Here is a 25,015-nt window from a genome sequence, read left to right on the forward strand (position 1 = left end):
TAGTAGGTTGTTGAGCAGGAACTCATCTGAGATCAGATTTGACAGCTGTGTCTGAGGCAGTGGAGGCTGCTGAGGGGAAGACAGCTCATAATAATGGCTGGAGCGAATGGAATGGCATCAAACACACAAACACATTAATTCCACTCATTCTGCTCCAAGAGCCTGTCCTTCCCAATTAATGTGCCACCAACCTCCTGTGGTCTGAGGATACAGTGGCTTCAGAAAGTATTCAGACCCCTTTACTTTTTCCACATTTTGTTAAGTTACAACCTTATTCTAAAATGGATTAAATACCTTCAAATCCTCAGCAATCTACTCTCAATACCCCATAATGACCAAGCAAAAACAGGTTGTTAGAAATTGTTGCAAATGTATTCCAAATACAAAACAGAAATGCCTTTTTTACATAAGTATAATGACCCTTTGCTATGAGACTGACAATTGATCCAAGGATGATTCCATTGATCATCCTTGAGATGTTTCTACAACTTGGAGTCCACCTAAATTCAATTGATTGGACATGATTTGGAAAGGCACACACCTGTCTATAGAAGGTCCCACGGTTGACAGAAACCAAGCCATGAGGTCGAAGGAATTTTCCGTAGAGCTCCGAGACAGGACTGTGTTGAGGCACAGATTTGGGGAAGGGTACCAAAAACTTTCTGCAGCATTGAAGATCCCCAAGAACACAGTGTCCTCCATCATTCTTAAATTGAAGAAGTTTGGAAACACCAGGACTCCTCCTAGAGCTGGCCGCCCGGCCAAACTGAGCAATCGGGGGAGAAGGGCATTGGTCAGGGAGGTGACCAAGAATCTGATGGTCACTGGCAGAGCTCCAGAGTTCCTCTGTGGAGATGGGAGAACCTTACAGAAGGACAACTATCTCTGCAGAACTCCACCAATCAGACCTTAATGATACAGTGGCCAGACGGAAGCCACTCCTCAGAAAAACGCACACAACAGCCAGCTTGGAGTTTGCCGAAAGGCACCCAAAGACTCTCAGACCATGAGAAACAAGATTCTCTGGTCTGATGAAACCAAGATTCTACACTTTGGCCTGAACGCCAAGTCTCAAGTCTGGAGGAAACCTGCCACCTTCCCTACGGTGAAGCACGTTGGTGGCAGCATCATGCTCCAGAGGGCTCAGGACCTCAGACTGGGGCAAAGGTTCGCCTTTCCAACAAGACAATGACCCTTAGCACACAGCCAAGACAACGCAGGAGTGGCTTCGGGGACAAGTCTCTGAATGTCCTTCAGTGGCCCAGCCAGAGCTCGGACTTGAACGTGATTGAACATCTCTGGAGAGACCTGAAAATAGCTGTACAGCAATGCTCCCCATCCAACCTGACAGAGCTTGAGAGGATCTGCAGAGAAGAATGGGAGAAACTCCACAGATACAAGTATGCCAAGCTTGTAGTGTCATACCCAAAAAGACTCAAGGCTATAATTGCTGCCAAAGGTGCTTCAACAAAGTACTGAGTAAAGGGTCTGAATACTTATGGAAATGTGATATTTCAGTTTATTTATTTTTTATACATTTTGAACATTTTTATTAAAAACCTGTTTTAATCCAGTTTAGAATAAGGCTGTATAAGCAACAGTCCTACTGCAGCATCAGCTCACACCCTCGACCTCACCTCCTATATAACCATGTCCAGTTTTTAGTTTACCATGCTGTCTAGCTAAGCCAGTATAGGCACGAACTTTGACACGTTAGCCATTATCATTTACATATCGTAGTCAAATCAAATGTTTTCCGTCACATGCTTTGTAAACAACAGGTGGCGGGCTATCAGGGAAATGATTACTTACGGGCCCTTCCCAACAATGCGGAGAGAGAAGAAAAATTTATAATTGAAAAATAATAACACAATGAATAAATACACAACACACTATTTTACTGAATCTGTCTTTGCTTATGCATCTCGTGTATCCCATCTGCAGTATTAAATTGTGATCAGTTTACATGCAGTAACCCCCCACCCTCATTCCTTTGGCTATTTTCTTATATACCTTTTTCCAGTGATGGGAGACTGGGGATTCATGATTTCTGTATCGTCGGGCCAAGGTGCCATGCCAAAACCTTCGATATAGCAGCCAATCAAAGTCCCTCAGCTTGCAACTGCAAGCTCTCTGATTGGGCCAATTGAATCATCAAGTCTGCAACTCCTTCCCTCAAACTATGTTCCAATGTCCGTACTAACATATTGCGGAGAATGAAGCAATGTAATGGGCATGCATCCTAAATGGTATGCTAGTGTGGATGTGGAAACATGGTCCAGTTTGGCCTCAGTCTCCCATCACAACCTTCCTCCTCTACTATCCAGATACCTCACTTCTCTCCTCCTCTCCTCTTCCTTCATTCCTTCTCCTTCACTCTCTGCTTCTCCCTTGCTCTGCTTCCGGCCCCCCTTTCCCTGTCTCCTTCTTTTCCCGAAAGATTCCAAGCAGAACGGCGACGCGGCCACTGCGGCCCTGGCGAACGAGGACTGCCCTACTATCGACCAGGTGCTGAGCCCGGACGAGCGGAGTCCCGCGGGGCGAGGGGGCACCGGAGTAACCCGGGAACGCTACCAGCAGGACCGCGCTTGCTTCCTGCTCAACACCAGGGAATTCCGCGCCACAGATGGGAATGTGCGGAAAGGTACGTCACTCCCACAGGGGACAAAACCGTAATCACATACACCACATAGGTCAACAGAGCTACACACAAGATGCCATAAGGCACAAGCACTGATACAGATAAACATATTCTCTGCATATAGAAGATGCTAATAGGGCAGGTGCACAGGGGACAAATACGTACACAAGTGATGTATACATGATCAAATACAGCATATATGGGAACTGATTTATGGTTAGTTACTGAGAACATGCAGACAGACACATGCAACGGCCAAGAGCATTGTGGGAAGAGCCCTGTTTGTGTGACAGAGAGGTTCCAAACACTAGTTTCTGACAGGACACAACAACACCCACGTACAACATCTTTACTCTTCTGCTCTTCTTTGCCCTGGCCTCTATGTTTCCACCTCGTCACCTTCATGCTGTGACACTTCCATCACACTTGGTATCACCTTTCTTTCTTCCTGTCTGTATTTTCTGTCCCTCTCTCTTTCATTCACGGCCTCAAATTGTCATCCTCCATTTTCTCCTTTGTAATTCTCATCCTCTCTCACGCTCATGGCTTCTCTCTCTTTCTCTGTCTCTTGTACATAGACAGTTGACCATGCATTAATTGACCTCTCGTCACTTCTGTTTCTTTCTCTCTCTCTCTCCCTCCCTCCCTCTCTCTCTCCTGCCTCCCCTCCTCCCCCTTGTTTGGCTGACTCCCACTTGATGCCCTGTCCCCCCCACCCCCTTTCCTTGTCCCCCATCTTTGATTCCATATCCCCATTCTTTGCCCTCCTCTTTTCCTTTCCTCTTCGAAACATGCCTTATTTACACCTGCTTACCCCATGTATTCTCTTGTTCTGATCCTGAAACGCAATACCTCGATCCATTTCTTTACGGCTGCAACAAACCTTTTTTACCACCTACAACCACCACCACCAAACCTGCACCAAACACTTCTCCTTTACACTCCTCCCAAACTCTCAACGCCACTTTTGACGCTAAACTAGAGGCCGCAGGCTTGGCAGCCAGCCCAGACTCCCCTTTGGCTGATGAATGGTATAAGCTGGAAGGGTCTCTCCTACAGCAGGACCTCAATGCAAACTCCACCTCTTCCTGGATCAAACCATAGGGCCAAGAGGTAACACCTTAAAACCATGGGGACCCCGAAATGGAACCCCCGTTAGCTGTACCATATTATTTTTTGGACCTAATCCGTCAGCCAAACATTTTTAGGTTCTCTCAACTCCATGACATTGCATGTTGGCAGTTGACACTGAAGCATAGCACCCACAGACACACTTGAACACAGAACACACTCACACTCTCACATACAGTACACTATGTATGACTGAAAATCACAACTAGTACCCACTGTGTTCACTGTGCTGTGTCTGTACAGTATGTTAGGTAAAGTTGAAGTATCACCCATAAATTGCCCTCTGTGTTAGTGTAGGTAAGTTCAAATAATGAAATCAACCCTTACAGAAAATCACATGATTACACGTCTGTAGTTTCATGTTATCACATGTTTCTTTACATACTGTCACCTGTTATCACATTAACTTCGCAGCAGATCACATGTGATCACATGAAAACGTGTTCACGTGAGAATGTGTGTAATGCCATGTGTTCTTTCCGTAAGGGAATAGATAGGTAGGGGAACAACAGCACCAAGCTATTGAGCTAAGGGTAAAACTGTGATTTGTATATCAAGGCCCAATTGCATTGTATTGCTCAGAGTATCATCCAATCAGAATAATCTATTATTCAGAATAACCTGATCTTTCTTTTCTCATATCATGAAATAAGAGAATCTACGTGTTTTCCATATATAATGTATAGTGTAAGATACTGTGTGTGTGTGTGTGTGTGTGTGTGTGTGTGTGTGTGTGTGTGCACCAGGCTGTGTATTTGAGAGACTGCGGCCAGAGTGTGATTGTGTGTGCCGCGTGCGGCCGTTGCACTGAAGTAGCCCGGTAACACTTGAGGACTATCAGGACCGTGGGTCACGTGTTGTCTGATCTGCTCTGTGTTGCTGTCTCTCTCTTCAGGTTGTGTCATATCACGCGTTTGTATGTGGGCTTTTTCATTCTTACACGTTACACTGTGTCTCTGTCCGACTCTCAATGCCGTCCGAGTGTTGTGTTTGTGTTGTTGTCGTGTGTGTGGCTTTTACTGTGTTCTTTTTTCTGTCACTGGTGCCCTCTCTACCTCACTGACATTCACCCTGACAGATAGCAAAAGACACATCGCTCTTTGAAGAAATCAGCCTATGCACCGGAGCGAAATTTCCCATCTCACAGATTTCTATCATGATATGATACGTACATATTCTAGCTATATTTAGGGCTTACATAATGGATGATTTTGAATGCGATGTTGTACAGCGGCCATCTTTGGGTCAAAGGTCAGTGGGGTCAGCGGAGCCTCCAAGGTCACGGGAATAGTACCTTACGATACATGCCATGGCGGGAACAACATTTTCAGCCATATCATCATATGGCTCTCCTCAACATTGTACAGTCCTCACATTGACAGACAAATGCGACAAACTAACATCAATGCAATGCTGTTTGATGAAAAGTTGTGTTTTAAGTGTGTCGTGTTTCAAAAACACTATTCCCAAGACCTCAAAATGTGTGCTTTCAGTGCCTAGTGTAGTTAAAAAGGTCAGACGGGATTTCTTGGCTGTACTGTAGTGACCTGAGTATACTCTGTCTCCATAGGATAACCCTTTGAAGAACCCTTTTTGGTTCCAGGTAGAACCCTTTCCACAGATGGTTGTACTTGGAACCCAAAAGTGTTCCCCTTTGCGGACAGCCGAAGATCCCTTTTGGAACCCTTTTTTTCTAAGAGTGTAGTTAGCTGCATTTGTACAGTTAACTGCACTTGGTGAATGAAAGAAACACGAAATACTGACTCACTGACTGATGCCGACTTCACACTGCCAGACAGACACTATGACAGACTGATTGACCAACAACTGGCTACATGCCATCTAAGGTAAGCGAGCCTTGAGCTGTTGAACTCCTCTCTTGGAAGCCCCGGACTGCTTCGGTGTTGTGTGTTTTCAACGGTTCTTTTTTGTGCATAAAACCTCAACTTAATTCCGCAAATCCCTCTTTAAAACCAAAACGGAGGCCATTTTAAGCAGGAAGCCAGAAGCACTAGAGGTTTCATAGGATGACATTCGGTGTTTACTGAATGAATCCTGCTTTCGTTATCACGGTACAAGCGTTTGGTGGGGGGAAAGCTATAAAACCTTTAACTCCCAGAACATTTAACGATATTTGTGCCAATTCTACATGCCAACCTTCAGCTCTCAGCATTGCTGAACATATTGGTATCAGTAGGGGGACTCGAGGGTCACAGAAACTTGACTTCCCTCTGTAACTTGAAACGTGTAACATTTGATAGTAACGGAAGACCGTTGCATCCGTGTGAAGCTGAACTAAAAATAGAATGCCTCCGAGCAGCATTGCCATTCAATCTCATATTGACCAAAAATCGAATTGAATGCCAAGTGGATAGGAACGAGGTGAAGAAACCCAAAGGGAACACTGTAAAATCAGCGGAGGTTTGATGGCCATAATTGCCCCAGCTGAAAGTAATAATGGCTTAACGATGTGTTCCCTTTTTTTTGTTTTAAAGTGGGATTCCCTATTGTGCTCTCAAACTGGTGTTTTGTGCTTTTCCCACAGTCTCGTTCTTAGATCTCTGTATGTGCAGTGCTTAAGTTATTTCACTAGTATTTTAAGTCTCTCTACAAGATACTTGTCCGTTTGACCTCCTTCGCCCCGAAATGCAATATGCAGGGTTCAAAAAAGGTCAAAGGGTCAATTACCTCTTTGATTGCTCACTCGCAGTCATTCCCTTTCCCCCTCAATACTGTCCTCTCATCTGTTCTTTTTTTCTTATTTTTCTTATTTTTCTTTCTTTCTCTTTACCCTCTCCCTCACTCTCTGTGTATGTTTCTGTGTCTATGGCCATGTCCAAAAGCTCTCTTGCCTAACTACTTACTCAAACTGCACACTGTATACTAATCGTACTACATACAGTACTGTTTAGACATGCTGTCAAAAACGAATGCAGTAAGCAACAGCTATCAACATATTAGGCTCATCCATACTGAGAAGGAGTCTTCTAATGTGTAACCACGCTTGTTCCCCACCACACGTTCATTTCGGTAGTGAGTCCCCTTATCGAATGATCAACTGTTGTTGAAAGTGGTCTGAAAAGCAGATTCTCTTCCACAGTAGTGTGCATTGAACACTACTAAAATCTAGTAGCTAGATGAAAAGTTGATGTGATTGGTACATCCTGGCATTCAGGGCATACTACATTTTTGAAATTTCACATACTATAAAATGTCCTATTTTCGCATACCCAAATAGCCTAATATTTAGAATGCAAGTATGGATATTTAGACATGGCCTATATGTGTGTGTATTAATATGTGTCTTGTGTGTGTGTGTGTGTGTGTATGTATTGTTTTGTGTGTCTCTCTTTGAGATGTCTGTTCATCTTCATTTCTCTAGATTCTATTAGTTGATTTTGTTGTGTGTGTTTAATGTCTGTTTGTCAAGGACCATTGTCAATCAGAGTTCCCTCTGTAACCTGAAACGTGTAACATTTGATAGTAACGGAATACCATGGCATCCGTGTGAAGCTGATTTGAGTCATTTGAGTCTGTTTCCGTTGTTTCCGTGTCAAGTGTGTAATGTTGTCAGTTACTTTGTCTCTACATGTCTCTACATGTCTCTACATGTTGGTGTGCTTTGTAGTCTGTTTGTCTTTAGTCAGACTGTCTATCTACCTGTCCTCCTCTCAATCTTCCCATCACCTATGCTTATTTTTAATAATTGGGATCATTTTATTAAATTAAATGCATAAATGAATAATACACGTATTTTTATTTGAAAAAATAATAATAAAATAAATAATACAACAAATATTTTAATAAGTTACATCCACAGTGTGGATTTGATTGTATTTCAGTCTTAATTTCAATTGAAATTAATTAAGTAATCAAAAAACCTTTGACCTTCAGAAAATACATTTACAATAAGGTTATATTTAGGCACCATTGTCTTATTGCATAAATATTTGTCTTAAAATAAAATAAAAAATGTTCTTTGGAAAAGAAAAGCTGTCAAATCATTTGCATACAGGAAAATCTGGTCATAATGGACACAGTGGATGGGTAAGAGACACATTCAATACCATGTGTAGGTCCAACGGCTAATATGGGCACAATCAGAATGTGGACAAGATCAGGACAAAGAACACGTTAGCACCAAGTATAAACAGGGATTTTCTCTCTTTTTCTCTTTTTACTCTCTTTTTTTCTCTTCTCTTGGATGCCTGTTTTGGAGAGAATATAATGTTGATTGATACAGTATGTTGTAGTGTAGTGGAACATTTTGATAATAGTTGAAACTTTGAGCTGGTGAAAGATTCTGCATATTCTAACTAAGGATCTTTTTTTTTTTACTATTATATACATTGTAGAATAATAGTGAAGACATCAAAACTATGAAATAACACATATGAAATCATGTAGTAACCAAAAAAGTGTTAAACAAATCAAAATATATTTTATATTTGCGATTCTTCAAATAGCCACCCTTTGCCTTGATGACAGCTTTGCACACTCTTAGCATTCTCTCAACCAACTTCATGAGGCAGTCACCTGGAATGCATTTCGTTTAACAGGTGTGCCTTCTTAAAAGTTAATTTGTGGAATTTCTTTCCTTAATGCGTTTGAGCCAATCAGTTGTGTTGTGACAAGGTGGGCGGGTGGGGGGGGTTATACAGAAGATGGTATTTTACCAAATTGGCTGAGTCCATATTATGGCAAGAACAGCTCAAATAAGCAAAGAGAAACAACCGTCCATCATTACTTTAAGACATGAAGGTCAGTCAATACGGAACATTTCAAGAACTTAGAAAGTTTCTTCAAGTGCAGTCGCAAAAACCATCAAGCGCTATGATGAAACTGGCTCTCATGAGGACCGCCACAGGAAAGGAAGACCCAGAGTTACCTCTGCTGCAGAGGATAAGTTCATTCGAGTTATCAGCTTCAGACATTGCAGCCCAATAAATGCTTCACAGAGTTCAAGTAACAGACACATCTCAACATCAGCTGTTCAGAGGAGATTGAGTGAATCAAGCCTAAATTGGTCGAATTGTTGCAAAGAAACCACTACTAAAGAACACCAATAAGAAGAAGAGACTTGCTTGAGCTAAGAAACACGAGCAATGGACATTAGACCGGTGGAAATTTGTCCTTTGGTCTGGAGTCCAAATTGGAGATTTTTGGTTCCAACCGCTGTGTCTTTGTGAGACGCGGTGTGGGTGAAAGGATGATCTCTGCATGTGTATTTCCCACCGTAAAGCATGGAGGAGGTGGTGTTATGGTGCTTTGTTGGTGACACTGTCTGTGATTTATTTAGAATTGAAGGTACACTTAACCAGCATGGCTACCACAGCATTCTGCAGCGATACGCCACCCCATCTGGTTTGGGATTAGTGGGACTATCATTTGTTTTTCTAAAGGACAATGACCCAACACACCTCCAGGCTGTGTAAGGGCTATTTTTACAAAGAAGGAGAGTGATGGAGTGCTGCATCAGATGAACTGCCCTCCACAATCCCCCTACCTCAACCCAAATGAGATGGTTTGGAATGAGTCGGACCACAGAGTGAAGGAAAAGCAGCCAACAAGTGCTCAACATATATGACTGACCAGCTCAAATCGGTCTTCTATAGCAACTTTAGATTTTTTAAATTTTTTTAAACGTTGGATAAAAGTAGAGACTCAGAGCTACAAAATGGTATATCATACACTGCATTTTTGAGTAACAATGGGAAAGTAATTTTGTTTTGAACGTTGATAAACTTGTAAACTCACTTTTGAGAAAAGGGCCTTTGAAAGTTTTGGTACCTGCTGGAGAGCTCTCCTTAGTCTACACCCATTCAGCAGTACTCACACCCTCTTAAGCTAGCTCCACCCATCTCTTTAAGGATTCACATGTGAGGTCATGTGCTAAACAGTGAGTAGTGTAGTAAAGAGTATGACTAGAAGTGGTGGTAGCCTACAATAAGGAACAATTCCAGGTAAACAGAAAGTGTCCAGATAAAAAATATGTTATAAATATTAGACACACTAAATTGATGGGTCATGTGAAGACATGCTATTACCCCCAGCCACATCCAGTGGTGAAAAAGTACAAAATTGTCATACCTGAGTAAAAGTATAAATCATTTCAAATTCCTTATATTAAACCAGATGGCACAATTATTATTATTTTTGAAATGTTTTATTGACTTATAGCTAGGGGCACAATGTACTTAAGTATCAAAAGTAAAAGTAAAAATATAAACCATTTCAAATTCCTTAATATTAAGCAAACTAGACGGCTCAATTTATTTTATTTTATTGACGGATAGCCAGGGGCACACTCCAACGCTCAGACATATTTTACAAACGAAGCATTTGTGTTTAGTGACTCTGCCAGATCAGAGGCAGTAGGGATGACCAGGGATGTTCTCTTGATAAGTGTGTGAATTGGACAATTTTCCTGTCAAAATGTAACGAGTACTTTTGGGTGTCAAGGAAAATGTATGGAGTAATGTATGACTGTGGTCAAGTAAAAGTTGCCAAAAATATAAATAGTACAGTAATGTACAGATACTTAATTTTTTAAATTTTATTTAGTTCCTTAAAGTATTTTTACTGAAGTACTTTACACCACTGCCCAAATGCCTTCACACCAGTATATTAGCATACTTTATATACTGTTACACATGCACTTATCACACAGTATTCCATACATAAGTTAACGCCATGCAACCTGAGTTGAAATCTGAGTGAGGTGCACATGTACAGTACATAAACAGATGCATGCACCATATATTTATGTGATGGACACTTGATACGGTCACATGATATAGTTGTGGTATGTCACAAAATCATGTCATGACCACACATATCAATATAAATTTTATATATCAATATTTTGCTAAGTCTTGCTAAGTGGATGGTACAGAAGGTGTAAACAGTACAGCCAATTGGTTACTTGCATAGTTGCAATATCAGAAATAGATACTGTATATTTTATTTATATTGACACTATGTACAAGAACAATATCAATAACGATATCAGTGATAGATGAGGTCGTTATATACATACAATCAGGGGTAAAGTGGCTGAGCAACAGGATAAAAAAAATTAGTAGCAGCAACGTATGGCGTGTGTGTTAGTAGAGAGTCGTGTGAATAGAGGCACTGCAGATAGTTGTGATGACTGGTCCGTCCAAACCACGCATGAACAAGGGAATCTATATTCGGAGTGCCTGTTTCTGTCCTGCCCTTGACTTTGGTGCAGGGCATGTGATGTCCATAGCCTCTTCATCGCAAAACTCCCTGATCTTGTCTAAGAGATAGTTTGTCTAGCTTTGTCCAGTCCAGGTGGTGCTTGGACAGGCAGACCATCTATGGGAGGTAGGATGTCAGCGTTGGCAGCAGCTGAAACCTGGTCCCGACAGTCCGGACGCTCCTTGGCGACAACACCAGGCTCCAGAGCATCGAAGCTGTTAAAGCAGGGAATAACAACAACAACAAAATCAGGAGACATTACAACATCACTTCACCTTCAACGTTTAGATAAGAAAAACCTCATACAATGAAAATGATTTTTTACCTGAAATTCTGGCAATGCTTGATCTGTGGCAGCGGCCTGAAGTACGGAGTTAGGTGTTGTTCCCAGCCATAGCTTTCCACCAGCACCGTACCATCCTCCAGTCCAACCAGCTGTGGGATGTTGACCCCTGTCACAGTGATGTCCTTCACAACATCAGCAATCTCAGACAAAGTGTTCACTCTGGTCTTTCTGAAGCGCTGCTTGATGAGGCCGAAGCACCAGTCGGGGGGAAAACTTGGTGTGGCCTGTGATCAGGAAGTGAAGGTCCAGATTTTGGTGGAGCTTGTGCATGGTGACACCAGGTACAATACCAGAACACAAACTTGTTCTTGTTTTGGCCTCTGCAGTTATCACAATTCAGGTCCACATGTGTTTTCCCAACTCCGTAGTTGGTGAAGAAGTGGTGCATGTAGTTGATGACTGCGCTGCTGCCTTTGCTTGCTTGGGCCAGCTTTCTTTTTGATGACTGTATGACTGGTGGATTAGAGTCAGGCGTTTTCTACTGATTGATGCTGAAAGACAAATTCCAGATACAAATATTTTAGAATTATTATACAATAGATGCAAAGTGGCATTCTGAGAACATCACTACACACAGTTCATACAGGTAATGTTAGCTACTGTAGCTAGCCATCTGACGTCTGCTGGCTAACTTACAGCAAGCTTTAACTAGCAATACAAACCGATTGTCATAGTTAGCTTTAGTTAACCAAAAAGTTCAATGTTAGCTAGTTAGCTAGCTAACAGCAACCATTAGCTGGCAATGAAAACAACTTTCTGACAATATTAGAAACGTATAATATCTGAATCTGTAGCTAGATTCTTACCTGTATACATGGATGAACGCCTCACGGCAGACTGCAACCCCTTTCTATAAGACATCCTGTGTTGTTTCCGTTTAGTTTGCACAGCTTATTTGGCCCGTTGTGTTCCACTGATTTCAAAACGTGTTATTTTCAGAGTGAGAGAGAGAGTCAGCATTGCATGGCACGATCGTCAGCCAGAAATCACAACTTTTTCCCACTGACTTTTGTTGATAGCGCCTGATAAATTCAGGGCAGCAATGCTATTGAGAGTAGTATCAACATATTTGCAGTTCTCCATGGCTAACGTTCTCTCTTTCAAAAAAGCTGCAGTAGAAAGGATTATTTACGCATTATGAGCAGCTCATTTTACAAGATGCAACTCCGCAGACCAATCCAAACTCATCTCTCGGCATGTCCAGCCCACTCATTATCTCTGCCAATCATGGCCAGCAGGAAGGTTGCTGTCTTTCTCTGTGGCTAAACCAACTAGGCTCATAATTTAACAATTTTATTTGTATTTACAGATGACATAGTAGTTTGATATTAAGGCACATGAAAGTTCACAATGGCATTTCTGCCCCCAAAAAAGGATTTTGATTAAAAAAAATACATTCAAAAGGCTCTCCTGTGAAGTCATGACTTGCGACATACACCTAGTTTCCTAAATCACATATGTCACATAGGTCACATATGTGGGAACTCCTTCAAGAATGTTGGAAAAGTATTCCAGGTGAAGCTGGTTGAGAGACTGTCAAGAGTGTTCAAAGTTGCCATCAAGTGTGGCTATTTGTTTAACACTTCTTTGGTTACTACATGATTCCATATGTGTTACTTCATAGTTTTGATGTCTTCACTATGATTCTAAAATGTATAAAATCGTAAAAATAAAGAAAAACTCTTGAATGAGTCGGGGGTTCTAAACCTTTTGACCGGTAGTGTATGTTTTGGATGGAACACTTAACAAGGATTTTCTCAATTTGAAGCCACTTCTAATAGGCAGATCATCAACAAAAAAAAATGTTTTTATCTGTTAGATGTCAATTTCATCCTGTCCTAATTCATTGTTTTCTCAAAATATTTTTCAAATGTGAATGTACGAAAAATGAATTGTTTGTTGTTGCATTTCATAAATGCATCTAATTCTCTATGTCAAATGTCACTGTTACTCACGTCTCTCCATGTTACTCACGTCTCTCCAACAACACTGCTATTATTTTCACCCATGACAGCTTTTTACCCAATCTAATATTAGACATATATGACCTGTATAAATTGTAAAATATATATCTCCTTGGAGAGTAGGAAGAGGGTAGCTGACGCACATACAGTATGACCTAGATACAGTATGGTTAACAAGTCACTGCCAGCATAATATATGGTGTGTTTTCCCAAAACACATCCGAGGCAAGTGCTGAGCACATTGTGGCTTGTGTTATGGTGCAAGAACAGACCAATATATTTAAGTATGGGTAATACAAACCCACACCTTCTTTAACAACCTCCAGTACAATTGGGAAGTATTCAGACCCCTTTCCTTTTTCCACATTTTGTTATGTTACAGTCTTATTCTAAAATGGATTACATAAAACATGTTCATCATCAATCTGCACACAATACCCTATAATGGCAAAGCATAAACAGGTTTGTAGACATTTTTGCAAATGTATATATTAAAAAATAAACTGAAATACCTTACTTTCATAAGTATTCAGACTCTTTGCTATGAGACTCGAAATTGAGCCCAGGTGCATCGTTTCCATTGATCATCCTTGAGATGTTTCTACAACTTGATTGGAGTCCATCTGTGGATAATTCAACTGATTGGACATGATTTGAAAAGGCACACACCTGTCTATAATGTTCCACAGTTGACAGTGCATGTCAGAGCAAAAAACAAATTGTCCGTAGAGCTCCGAGACAGGATTGTGTCGAGGCACAGATTTGGGGAAGGGTACCAAAAACTTTCTGCAGCATTGAAGGTCCCCAAGAACACAGTGGCGCCTAGGCCAAACTGAGCAATCGGGGGAGAAGGGCCTTGGCCAAGAATCCGATGGTCACCCTGACAGAGCTCCAGAGTCCCTCTGAATGTCCTTGAGTGGCCCAGCCAGAATGCGGGCTTGAACCCGATCAAACATCTCTGGAGAGACCTGAAAATAGCTGTGCAGTGACATTCCCAATCCGACCTGACAGAGCTTGAGAGGATCTGCAGAGAAGAATGGGAGAAACTCCCCAAATACAGGTGTGCCAAGCTTGTAGCATCATACCCAAGAAGACTCAAGGCTGTAATCGCTGCCAAAGGTGCTTCAACAAAGTACTGAGTAAAGGGTCTGAATACTTATGTAAATGTGATATTTGGGGGGGACAGTTTTATCACTTTTAGAATATGGCTGTAACTTAACAAAATATGGATAAGGGGTCTTAATACTTTCCGAATGCACTGTATTATCTCATGTAAGTATAATATACAATACGAGAAGTATAACGTAGTATAGACTTGCCAAGGAAAACCTTATTTTGGGGTAAAACTGGTCTGAATATTTGTACTTTTTCTCTGTTCTTCATGTTCCCTCCATCGACCTCTCCCTCTGTGATTAACATTCATTCTCCATCCCATTCCCAGGCCGCCAGTGCAGTGCAAGTGTAACTAAAGTCTGACGGTAGGTAGGTACTTCCCCTTTCATGTAGTGCCAATTAAGTTTGGCTTTAGGTCAGTATTAAAGTCAAAGTGAAACAAAGTAGATTAAGTCCCCTGATATGGTTTATTTACATTTACTGTACATTTATTGTTTTATAATGTAGCTAATCTCATGACAGTAGATATTAACTCCCTTTAAGTGTAATGTAAGTCTGGCTGTAAGTAGGTAGAAACGTTTTTATCGTAGCAAAGACGTTTTATGCCTGGTAGAAGTAGCTTTTAGCTTTTGGGTGCATCCTGGGTCCATTTAAATCACCATACAATGCCTGACATTAGGTATGTCTTTCCACGTCCGTTTACCAAACTTCTAACTAGAGTCAAACTGTCAAGGAAAGATGTGTGTTCCTTGTGTTGTCCATGTGAGTCTCCATCTTTCATACTGCTAGTGTTACCAGATTCAATGTAAAGAAAGCTACTGTGGACGTTCAGTTGTTTTTTTTTTAAACAAAAGGTTTTGCTTAATGGGGCTTGATCTGTTTCCTCAGAAGATTAGTTGAGAAGATGTGGATTAATATAGTGTTTTCATGTAGCTTTGATCAGTTTAGTTTTGGATCACATGAACCGTTTGTGTGAGCCTCTCTCTCTCTTTATTTTTTTGGTTGTCTCTCTCCGTCTCCAAGTATGGCATGCTGCATGTTGATTTCCAGGAATAGCACTAGGAGAAAATCCCCAGCATACATGCTACTGGTGTGTCTCGCTATAATAACTCTCTCTCCAGCCCTACACTTCCACAGTAGCAAACATAGAATATCACCGTCTAATGCGTGAACCTACAGTATATTTGTCATCATTAGTATACGTACACTGGTAAAAAATTAAATGGCCAATCATTTCAGCATTTAAAGGAACTCGATGTTGGCAAACAATATTGGTTGCAATTAATCCAGTCCAGGACTGTATCGATTCAAATTCATCACATGAGAAAATGTTTAGACTGGAATGTTGTAAGCTATCGACTGGCTGTAGACCCATTTGAACCTTTGCCATGTGAGGTTCTTCACATAAGTTATTCATTTGTACTTTTAGAATGTAATATAACAGTTCAGTGTGGGATATAATAGTTTCGGGAACACACTCGCAGCCAACACATGCACATGTCGGAACAAAAGGGAAGGTCAAAGTTAAACGCGCTACACAATCTACACAGTTCGGATAAGTTGATCGTCCATCTGAGCTTTGGAGTGTGAGCGGGACATTCAAAAAAGGTCAGCTATGGATGGAGCAACAACAGTCCCCTTTACAGCACCCTGCCACTGTTCAAGACATGGTTGTGTGTGTAGCACTGGAGAAGCCCAGTGATAATGTCCTCATCAATATTTCACTGAGTTGCCTTCCCACTAATGTGCCTCAGCCAGCTAGAATAAAAAATAAAAAAAAGGAACGTTTTTATTTATGGACTAGTGATGTTTAATGTAGAGTGGTCTAGTTGGTCACTGTGGACTGTGACATTGCCATAGTGAAGTGGTTTTTTCCCAATGCAGCAAGGAGGCAGAAAGAGCCTCATGCCAAGGGGTGTTCTTTGTTTGGAGTGAAGACCCATGATTGTTGGAGTTCTACACTCGTACAGACAATGACTCTCTAATGAGACTATGCCCGATGCTGCCATTAGAGGAGATTAGCTAGCTTTTACACAATTGGCTGGACTGCCACATACTGTAAAATAATAGCTTGATAACCCAGTGGTGCTCTAATGGTTCAAATCACAGATTGACACCTGCAGACCACACAGCTTCACCCGCTATGGGTGAGTTAGGCATATTGTTAGAGTAGTGTTAACACCACTACCAATGGGGTTTTATATGTCACCTGACTCAACAGCACTCTTCAGCACACCACTGTGTAGTGTCTACTCTCTTTCTGCTCTCTACGGGGGGCGCTCAATGTCTTGCATGCCTTGCCCAGTGATATCGACTGAAAGTACAGAGGGAAAAGCTATATGTTTTGTGGTGCTTTACACAGAAACCTTCACGCAGAGTTTGATATAAAACCAGAAATTCAGTGAGAATACCAGCGGCCATTGTAGTACAATAGATTTGGCTTGGTTTCAATTTAGCAGCGCTCTGTGTTTTAACATACAGGAGTAGAGCACTGATTTACCAAATGTTGCTTTTCCCCCTATAAATAATTTTCTGTTGCAGGATGTGGTTCCCAGGAAAGAGGAAGTGAGTTTGAATGTGGGGGGGAAATGTGTTCTGATGTTGGCCATGTGAAGTTGTCAGGACTCCAAAGGGAGTCTTGAGAAATAGCCTGTTTGTAACCACGGATTTTGTGTCCATGAGTCTTGGCTCGTATCACTCTCACGTCAGTCGGGAAAATGGACACATGTATGACTCAGGATGAGACACCGTTTTGTGGAAACAATGTTCCAAAAAATTACTATTTTACGTCCCTGACAACTTCATTTGGTCGACCGTTTTGGTCAGTGAAACCTGAGCTTTGTGTATTTGCTGTATTTGCTGCTGTGTCTTGGTCTGAAAAGAACTGCTTTGCCTTTGACCAAATGGTTGTCTAAAACACCTGAACATAATAGGAACCTGGTCAGAGCTGTTGTCTTATTAGGCTATGTTGGGTGCTTTATTCAACTGGTCTGAAGGTTTGAATGTTTTAATCCTAAATACCTATTAATCAGAACTTTTTTTGTTTTCTCTATTGAAAAGAATAATGAATTGACATAAATCATAACTCGCATTTTCTTGTTCTGTCCCGTCCTGTCTTGTCTCTATGTCTGTCCTCGTCTGTCTTTTGTATGTCTCCTAACGTTTTGATTTGATTTACTCACAATTTGATTACTTTCTATCGTGTACTGTTACTAACATCTATCTTACCTCTATATGCTATATGCTACTCTCAATATATTTTTCAATTATATGCATCCTTCATTCTACACCCAAATAACCATCAATATGTAAATTTCCCATGTCCACCTTGTCATCACATGTATAAACATTTCAACTTTTTTTTTTTTTTTTAAACTTGAATTTAATTTAATCCTAAATAACAAATCCAACAACTAAACAAAATAATTTTTGTAAACTATTTCCTTTCATTCAATGTTCTCTAAAGCAACTGGCTATGAGAAATCTCACAGCCTGAACAGCATATCAGGAATGGCTGGGTCAACCTTGCGCCTCACTCCAATTACTAGCCCGCCCTTTGAAACCTATGAGGCCCCAGGACCATTGCGCCGCTGCCGTTCCCCCATCCCCTCCATTTTGTAGCAGAAAGGAGGTTCAGGACAAACAAAAGGATGGATTGGCTATAAGGACAGAATGCATTCATGCTGCCACTAGGGTTGTGTACAATGCAAAACAAATAGCAATAACGATAATGATTTTGAACGTAGAAAGATTCTGGCCACTTGTCTCGTTAAAACATGGTTTAAGATGCATGCGTCAGGTAGCTGATGGGGTCAAATGAAGATTTAGTGGTAACGTTTTATTTTACAGCCCAGTTTAAGCTGGTATTTACCTGGTATTTACATGGTATTAAGTTAACTAAGAAACTATGTGGTAGCAAAGGTTATTTTCATTGAAGAGGCGACTCCGGAATGTTGGCAGAGTTGCAAAGAAAAAGCCATATCTCAGATTGGCCAATAAAAATAAAATATTTAGATGGGCAATAGACACTGGAAAGAGGAATTCTGCCTAGAAGGCCAGCATCCCAGAGTCCCCTCTTCATTGTTGACGTTGAGGCTGGTGTTTTGCGGGTACTATTTAATGAAGCTGCCAGTTGAGGACTTGTGAGGCGTCTGTTTCTCAAACTACAGTTACATATTCAATTGCAGAATATGTGTGTAGACTAACATACTGCCATTTTTGTGCTTTCTTGACCAAACAACCGAAGCTAATTCTGTCCAGAAAAAAAGTGAAGAAATTAAACGTCTACAATTCATGTAGCCAAAGGGAAAACATTTTTGCTGTTGTAGATATGGTCAATCTTAAGTAGGTTTCTACTTAATTTGTCACATGTAAATATCAATATACGTATGTATAGACACCTTTTTTTGGTATTCATCACATGCTCCTTAAAAAAAAAATGTATATAAATATAGGCTCAAAATGAAGAACTATACATTTAATAATCACAAGGCACTTTCAGTTAATAGTTTCTAACACATTTAAAGGGATACTTCAGAACGTTGGCAATGAGGCCCTTTATCTACTTCCCCAGAGTTGGATGAACTCCTGGATACCATTTTTATGTTTCCATGTCCAGCAGAGGAGCTTGGTGGGAGGAGCTATAGGAGGAAGGGCTCACTGTAATGGCTGGAATGGAATACATTAAATTCTATCAACCATACGGAAACCACATGTTTGACTCTCTGTTCCATTTATTCCATTTCAGCCATTACAATGAGCCCATCCTCCTATAGCTCCTCCCACCAAGCTCCTCTGGTGTCCAGTATGAAGGACGTCAGAGGTAGTTATTTGAGCCAATGCTAAGTAGCGTTAGCGCAATGACTGGAGTTCATCTGACTATGGGGGAATTAGATAAAGGGCATCATTGCCAAAATCCCAAAGACTTAGAGTACCCCTTTGAGCGACGTCAAAATAACACTCTCATAGCGAAACGATACAACTGCAACTTAAGTCCTGTCCTAGCAGGTCACGAAAGATTATGACAATAACTATCGACAATTGTCACGGCTAAGACGAAATGTTGAATTAATATTTGAACATCACACTTGATGGTTAAGACACTGGTGTTTGTTTTACACTGTCATGAACTGTTGTGTAAAAGGTCGTTGCTTCTACTGTAGTGTTGCTTCTACTGTAGTGTTGCTTCTACTGTAGTGTTGCTCAACACTGTAGCGTTGAGTAAAATAGTTGATATAAGTAGTTAGAATAAGAAGATACATCCATGTTAGTGAGTGATAGGAAGGGTAGGTGAATGGAGAGAATGGAAATAAGTAAATATATAGTACTAGAATATTCAAATATTTATTCAAATACTCTGAATTATACAAAATGATGTATAAAATAAGCCGGATTGACTAGTATACTGTATGTATTAGGTATCACTAATGGAAACACTTTACCAACATGTATTATTACTTTACAAGTTGCATGTGCAGATTATACATAAACACACACCACTTTACAATACATGAAAGATATATGTTATCGTAAAAAGCATAACAGGGACGTCAATATTTTACATTTATTCCAACCCACTGAAGGCTCAACCATCAGGATCAATATTTCTAACAGTAGGATGTTTAGTTTTTATAAATATCTGTTTCACCTTTTACTTTTGATAATCATTTTGTACTTTTTCATTATTATTTCGTCTTGCTTCTTGAAAATCAAAAAAAGAAAGAAAAGAAAAGGAATAGAAAAATTCTATGAAACAATTTATTCCACCTCTCAAAAGTAATTATATAGAGGGGATGAGACTGGTCCTCAAATGGGATGCAGTGAAGAAGAACAATCTATCTAGAATACAGTCAATATATATTTTTTATGATCTTTATTAAGTACAACAGATTGTCTTCAATTTCCACAACCAGTCTTCCCTCTTGGATTGCCATCTTCGTATACAATAATGAATAGATATGAACATGTCCTATGAAAAGAGAATCACTCATGCTCATATATGCAATATTACATGCAATATAACATTAATGCGGGAAACATACTGAGCACATACACGTAATTATGCAAATCTATTTTTAGTCTTTAAAGAGTGCACAGACTTAATAGGCAATCTACCTATCTAATTGGGGCGGCAGGTAGCCTAGTGGTTAGAGCGTCGGGCCATTTACTGAAAGGTTGCTAGATCGAATCCCCGAGCTGACAAGGTAAAAAACTCTGTCATTCTGCCCCTGAACAAGGCAGTTAACCCACTGTTCCTAAGCCATCATTGTAAATAATCATTTGTTCTTAACTGACTTGCCTGGTTAAATAAAAAACTGTTCACAATCTAAATGTACTTACTGTATAAGAATGACATGAGCCGTTGGTCTTGTCTTGATGGTCTTATAGATTTTGATGTTGTAGATGTAGATGTTCTTTTTTTATTTTGTAAGCTGAGATCATTTTGTATTGGTCGTGTGTATTCATTGTAAGAAATGTATTTTCTGTACCCGTCCATATTTAAACAAATATTTGTCCTCAAAAGGTCTCACCACTACCTTCAGATCCATATCATCGTAAGTACCTACATTCCATAACATAACACAAAGGAAATATGACAGACAAATTTGTGAAAAGCAGAAAGAGAAAAAAAAAACGAAAAAGCCGAATCCCAACTTGAGATCTGCGCATGTCACTCGAGTTCTCACACAAATTTCCTATTTGCTATCAACGCATGATTTACGTGATAGCGCAAGTTGTGCACGCAGATCGCATGTTTGGAATCAAGATTTGAATCTTGACTGAGCCAAATTCTGCCTATCAGTACATCCTGCCTACCAGTACTTATTATGGACCTACATATATTATTGACCGACAGTCAAAGTTGTCGTAGTCTGCCCTCACTACTCTTTGTCTAGCAGCTTATTGTATGACTCTGAAAAGCATTTATTTTTTCCTGGAAATCCAAGAGCTTCCCTACATTTGAGTTTCCAGAATCCTGATGTAAGGCCATATCCCAATTTGAGATATGCATGTGCCTTTTTTTAAGCAAAGCCTCCATTGATGTCAGTGATTGATGTAAGTTAACATTTGCATTGCACATACATATCTTAGGTTAGGATGTGTCCATATTTCTGCACACCTGCACATTGTCTATAGAGGAAAACATGTAGAATATGTATCATTACTACAGCAGGTGCTATTCAAATAATATTTTAATGCAATTGCTGTGCTAATTTGAAGGAAACACAGCTGTTATGTAAATTAAGCAATTAAAGAAAATGCCCACCCATTTCTCTTCATTGGAATGTTTTCGTTCTACGATGACTGATTGTCTATAGTTTATGATCAATGGTGGTTCGAACTTTTTTTTTGTGCCATTTGCATAGTCACATAGTTCGATTTACTCCAATTTTCATTCTCCATTTGTAAACATACCACATAATTGTACCTGAAATATAAGAATGTATAAACTTTGTTTCTGTAGAGAATGAAGGCTGGTATCATATTGCTGTGCTCAATACAACACACTTAGAACAGACCGACAAAATGTTGAAAGGGCCTCTATGAGGCTTCTATAGGCTGCAATGTCAATCTAGGAACCCATACAAGCTAGCTAGATTTACCTAGCTACACCTGCAAAGCAATGCTTGTCAATGAAATGGTGAATATTGAATAAGCACATAACTGTATCTACATATGTGAATATATATTAAAGTCACCTGAAATTCATTTTTCGATGTATACTTTGTGGGGAAGAGGCAAGCTTGGATGTGATTGCCAAATTGGATTTAGCCTTATCCAGATGGTTATTTTAATAGTTTATTACTAATGCTACAAACACCATGTGTCTGTGAATATGCTAAGAGGGGAATTGTACAACATTCTCAGGTTCATTTCCATAACTGTTAATCATTATGTCGTATTTAAACTGTCATGTTTATGTCATGTTTATGTGGGCTATTTGAATTCATGTAAAAAAAAGCAACATATGCAACTCAGCTGAAATGATCTTAAACATTCAGTAAAATAGTTTACTTATGCTGGATGTATGCTATACATGGTCATATCTGCTTCTTTATGTACAGATGAAGTCTGAAGTTTAAATACACTTAGGTTGGAGTCCTTAAAACCTGTTTTTCAAACACTCCACAAATTTCTTGTTAACAAACTATAGTTTTGGCAAGTCAGTTAGGACATCTACTTTGTGCATGACACAAGTCATTTTTCCAACAATTGTTTACAGACAGATTATTTCACTTATAATTCACTGTATCTAAATTCCAGTGGGTCAGAAGTTTACATACACTAAGTTGACTGTGCCTTTAAACAGCTTGGAAAATTCCAGAAAATGATGTTATCAAATCAAATCAAATCAAATTTATTTATATAGCCCTTCGTACATCAGCTGATATCTCAAAGTGCTGTACAGAAACCCAGCCTAAAACCCCAAACAGCAAGCAATGCAGGTGTAGAAGCACGGTGGCTAGGAAAAACTCCCAAGAAAGGCCAAAACCTAGGAAGAAACCTAGAGAGGAACCAGGCTATGTGGGGTGGCCAGTCCTCTTCTGGCTGTGCCGGGTGGAGATTATAACAGAACATGGCCAAGATGTTCAAATGTTCATAAATGACCAGCATGGTCGTATAATAATAAGGCAGAACAGTTGAAACTGGAGCAGCAGCACGGTCAGGTGGACTGGGGACAGCAAGGAGTCATCATGCCAGGTAGTCCTGGGGCATGGTCCTAGGGCTCAGGTCCTCCGAGAGAGAGAAAGAAAGAGAGAATTAGAGAGAGCATATGTGGGGTGGCCAGTCCTCTTCTGGCTGTGCCGGGTGGAGATTATAACAGAACATGGCCAAGATGTTCAAATGTTCATAAATGACCAGCATGGTCGAATAATAATAAGGCAGAACAGTTGAAACTGGAGCAGCAGCACGGCCAGGTAGACTGGGGACAGCAAGGAGTCATCATGTCAGGTAGTCCTGGGGCATGGTCCTAGGGCTCAGGTCCTCCGAGAGAGAGAGAGACAAAGAGAGAATTAGAGAACACACACTTAGATTCACACAGGACACCGAATAGGACAGGAGAGGTACTCCAGATATAACAAACTGACCCTAGCCTCCCGACACATTAACTACTGCAGCATAAATACTGTAGGCTGAGACAGGAGGGGTCAGGAGACACTGTGGCCCCATCCGAGGACACCACCAGACAGGGCCAAACAGGAAGGATATAACCCCACCCACTTTGCCAAAGCACAGCCCCCACACCACTAGAGGGATATCTTCAACCACCAACTTACCATCCTGAGACAAGGCTGAGTATAGCCCACAAAGATCTCCGCCATGGCACAACCCAAGGGGGGGCGCCAACCCAGACAGGATGACCACATCAGTGAATCAACCCACTCAGGTGACGCACCCCTGTTATGGCTTTAGAAGCTTCTGGTAGGCTAATTGACATCATTTGAGTCAATTGGAGGTGTACCTGTGGATGTATTTCAAGGCTGACCTTCAAACTCAGTGCTTGAATTGTTTGACATCATGGGAAAATCAAAAGAAATCAGCCAAGACCTCAGGAAAAAAATTGTAGACCTCCACAAGTCTGGTTCATCATTTGGAGCAATTTTCAAACGCCTGAAGGTACCACGTTCATCTCTACAAACAATAGTACGCAAGTACAAACACCATGGGACCATGCTGCCATCATACCGCTCAGGAAGGAGACTCGTTCTGTCTCCTAGAGATGAACGTACTTTGGTGAAAAGTGCAAATAAATCCCAGAACAACAGCAAAGGACCTTGTGAAGATGCTGGAGGAAACAGGTATTAAAGTATGTATATCCACAGTAAAACTAGTCCTATAGTGACATAACCTGAAAGGCCGCTCAGCAAGGAAGAAGCCACTGCTCCAAAACCTCCATAAAAAAGCCAGACTACGGTTTTGCAACTGCACATGGGGACAAAGATTGTACTTTTGGAGCAATATCCTCTGGTCTGATGAAACAAAAATAGAACTGGGTGGCCATAATGACCATCGTTATGTTTGGAGGAAAAAGGGGAGGACTTGCAAGCCCGAAGAACACCATCCCAACCGTGAAGCACAGGGGTGGCAGAATCATGTTGTGGGGGTGGCAGAATCATGTTGTGGGGGTGGCAGCATCATGTTGTGGGGGTGATTTGCTGCAGGAGGGACTGGTGCACTTCACAAAATAGATCATGAGGAAGGAAAATTACGTGGATATGTTGAAGCAACATCTGAAGACATCAGTCAGGAAGTTAAAGCTTGGTCGCAAATGGGTCTTCCAAATGGTCAATGACTCCCAAGCATACTTCCAAAGTTGTGGCAAAATAGCTTAAGGACAACAAAGTCAAGGTATTGGAGTGGCCATCACAAAGCCCTGACCTCAATCTATAGAAAAATGTGGGCAGAACTGAAAAAGCTTGTGCGAGCAAGGAGGCCTACAAAGCTGATTCAGTTACACCAGCTCTGTCAGGAGGAATGGGCCAAAATTCACCCAACTTATAGTGGGAAGCTTGTGGAAGGCTACCCAAAACGTTTGACCCAAGTTAAACATTTTAAAGACAATGCTACCAAATACTAATTGAGTGTATGTAA

General features: G+C 40.7%; 1 protein-coding gene across 2 annotated transcripts in view; it reads left to right on the forward strand.

The window, feature by feature from the left end:
• The window catches only part of LOC112223743 (potassium voltage-gated channel subfamily C member 1), a 77,278-nt gene that overhangs the window by 42,277 nt on the left and 9,986 nt on the right, over window positions 1-25,015 (forward strand). The window contains exons 4-5 of one of the 2 annotated variants that reach the window (XM_024386916.2): window positions 2,441-2,644; window positions 3,624-3,936. In XM_024386916.2, the coding sequence (XP_024242684.1) occupies window positions 2,441-2,644; window positions 3,624-3,745 (326 nt within the window). In that variant the 3' untranslated portion in view covers window positions 3,746-3,936. Of the gene's footprint in view, window positions 1-2,440; window positions 2,645-3,623; window positions 3,937-25,015 lie in introns of those variants that run through there. The other variant, XM_024386914.2, reaches the window with a different exon arrangement.

This window comes from Oncorhynchus tshawytscha, linkage group LG24 (genome assembly GCF_018296145.1).
Source record: "Oncorhynchus tshawytscha isolate Ot180627B linkage group LG24, Otsh_v2.0, whole genome shotgun sequence".
Lineage (NCBI taxonomy): Eukaryota > Metazoa > Chordata > Actinopteri > Salmoniformes > Salmonidae > Oncorhynchus > Oncorhynchus tshawytscha.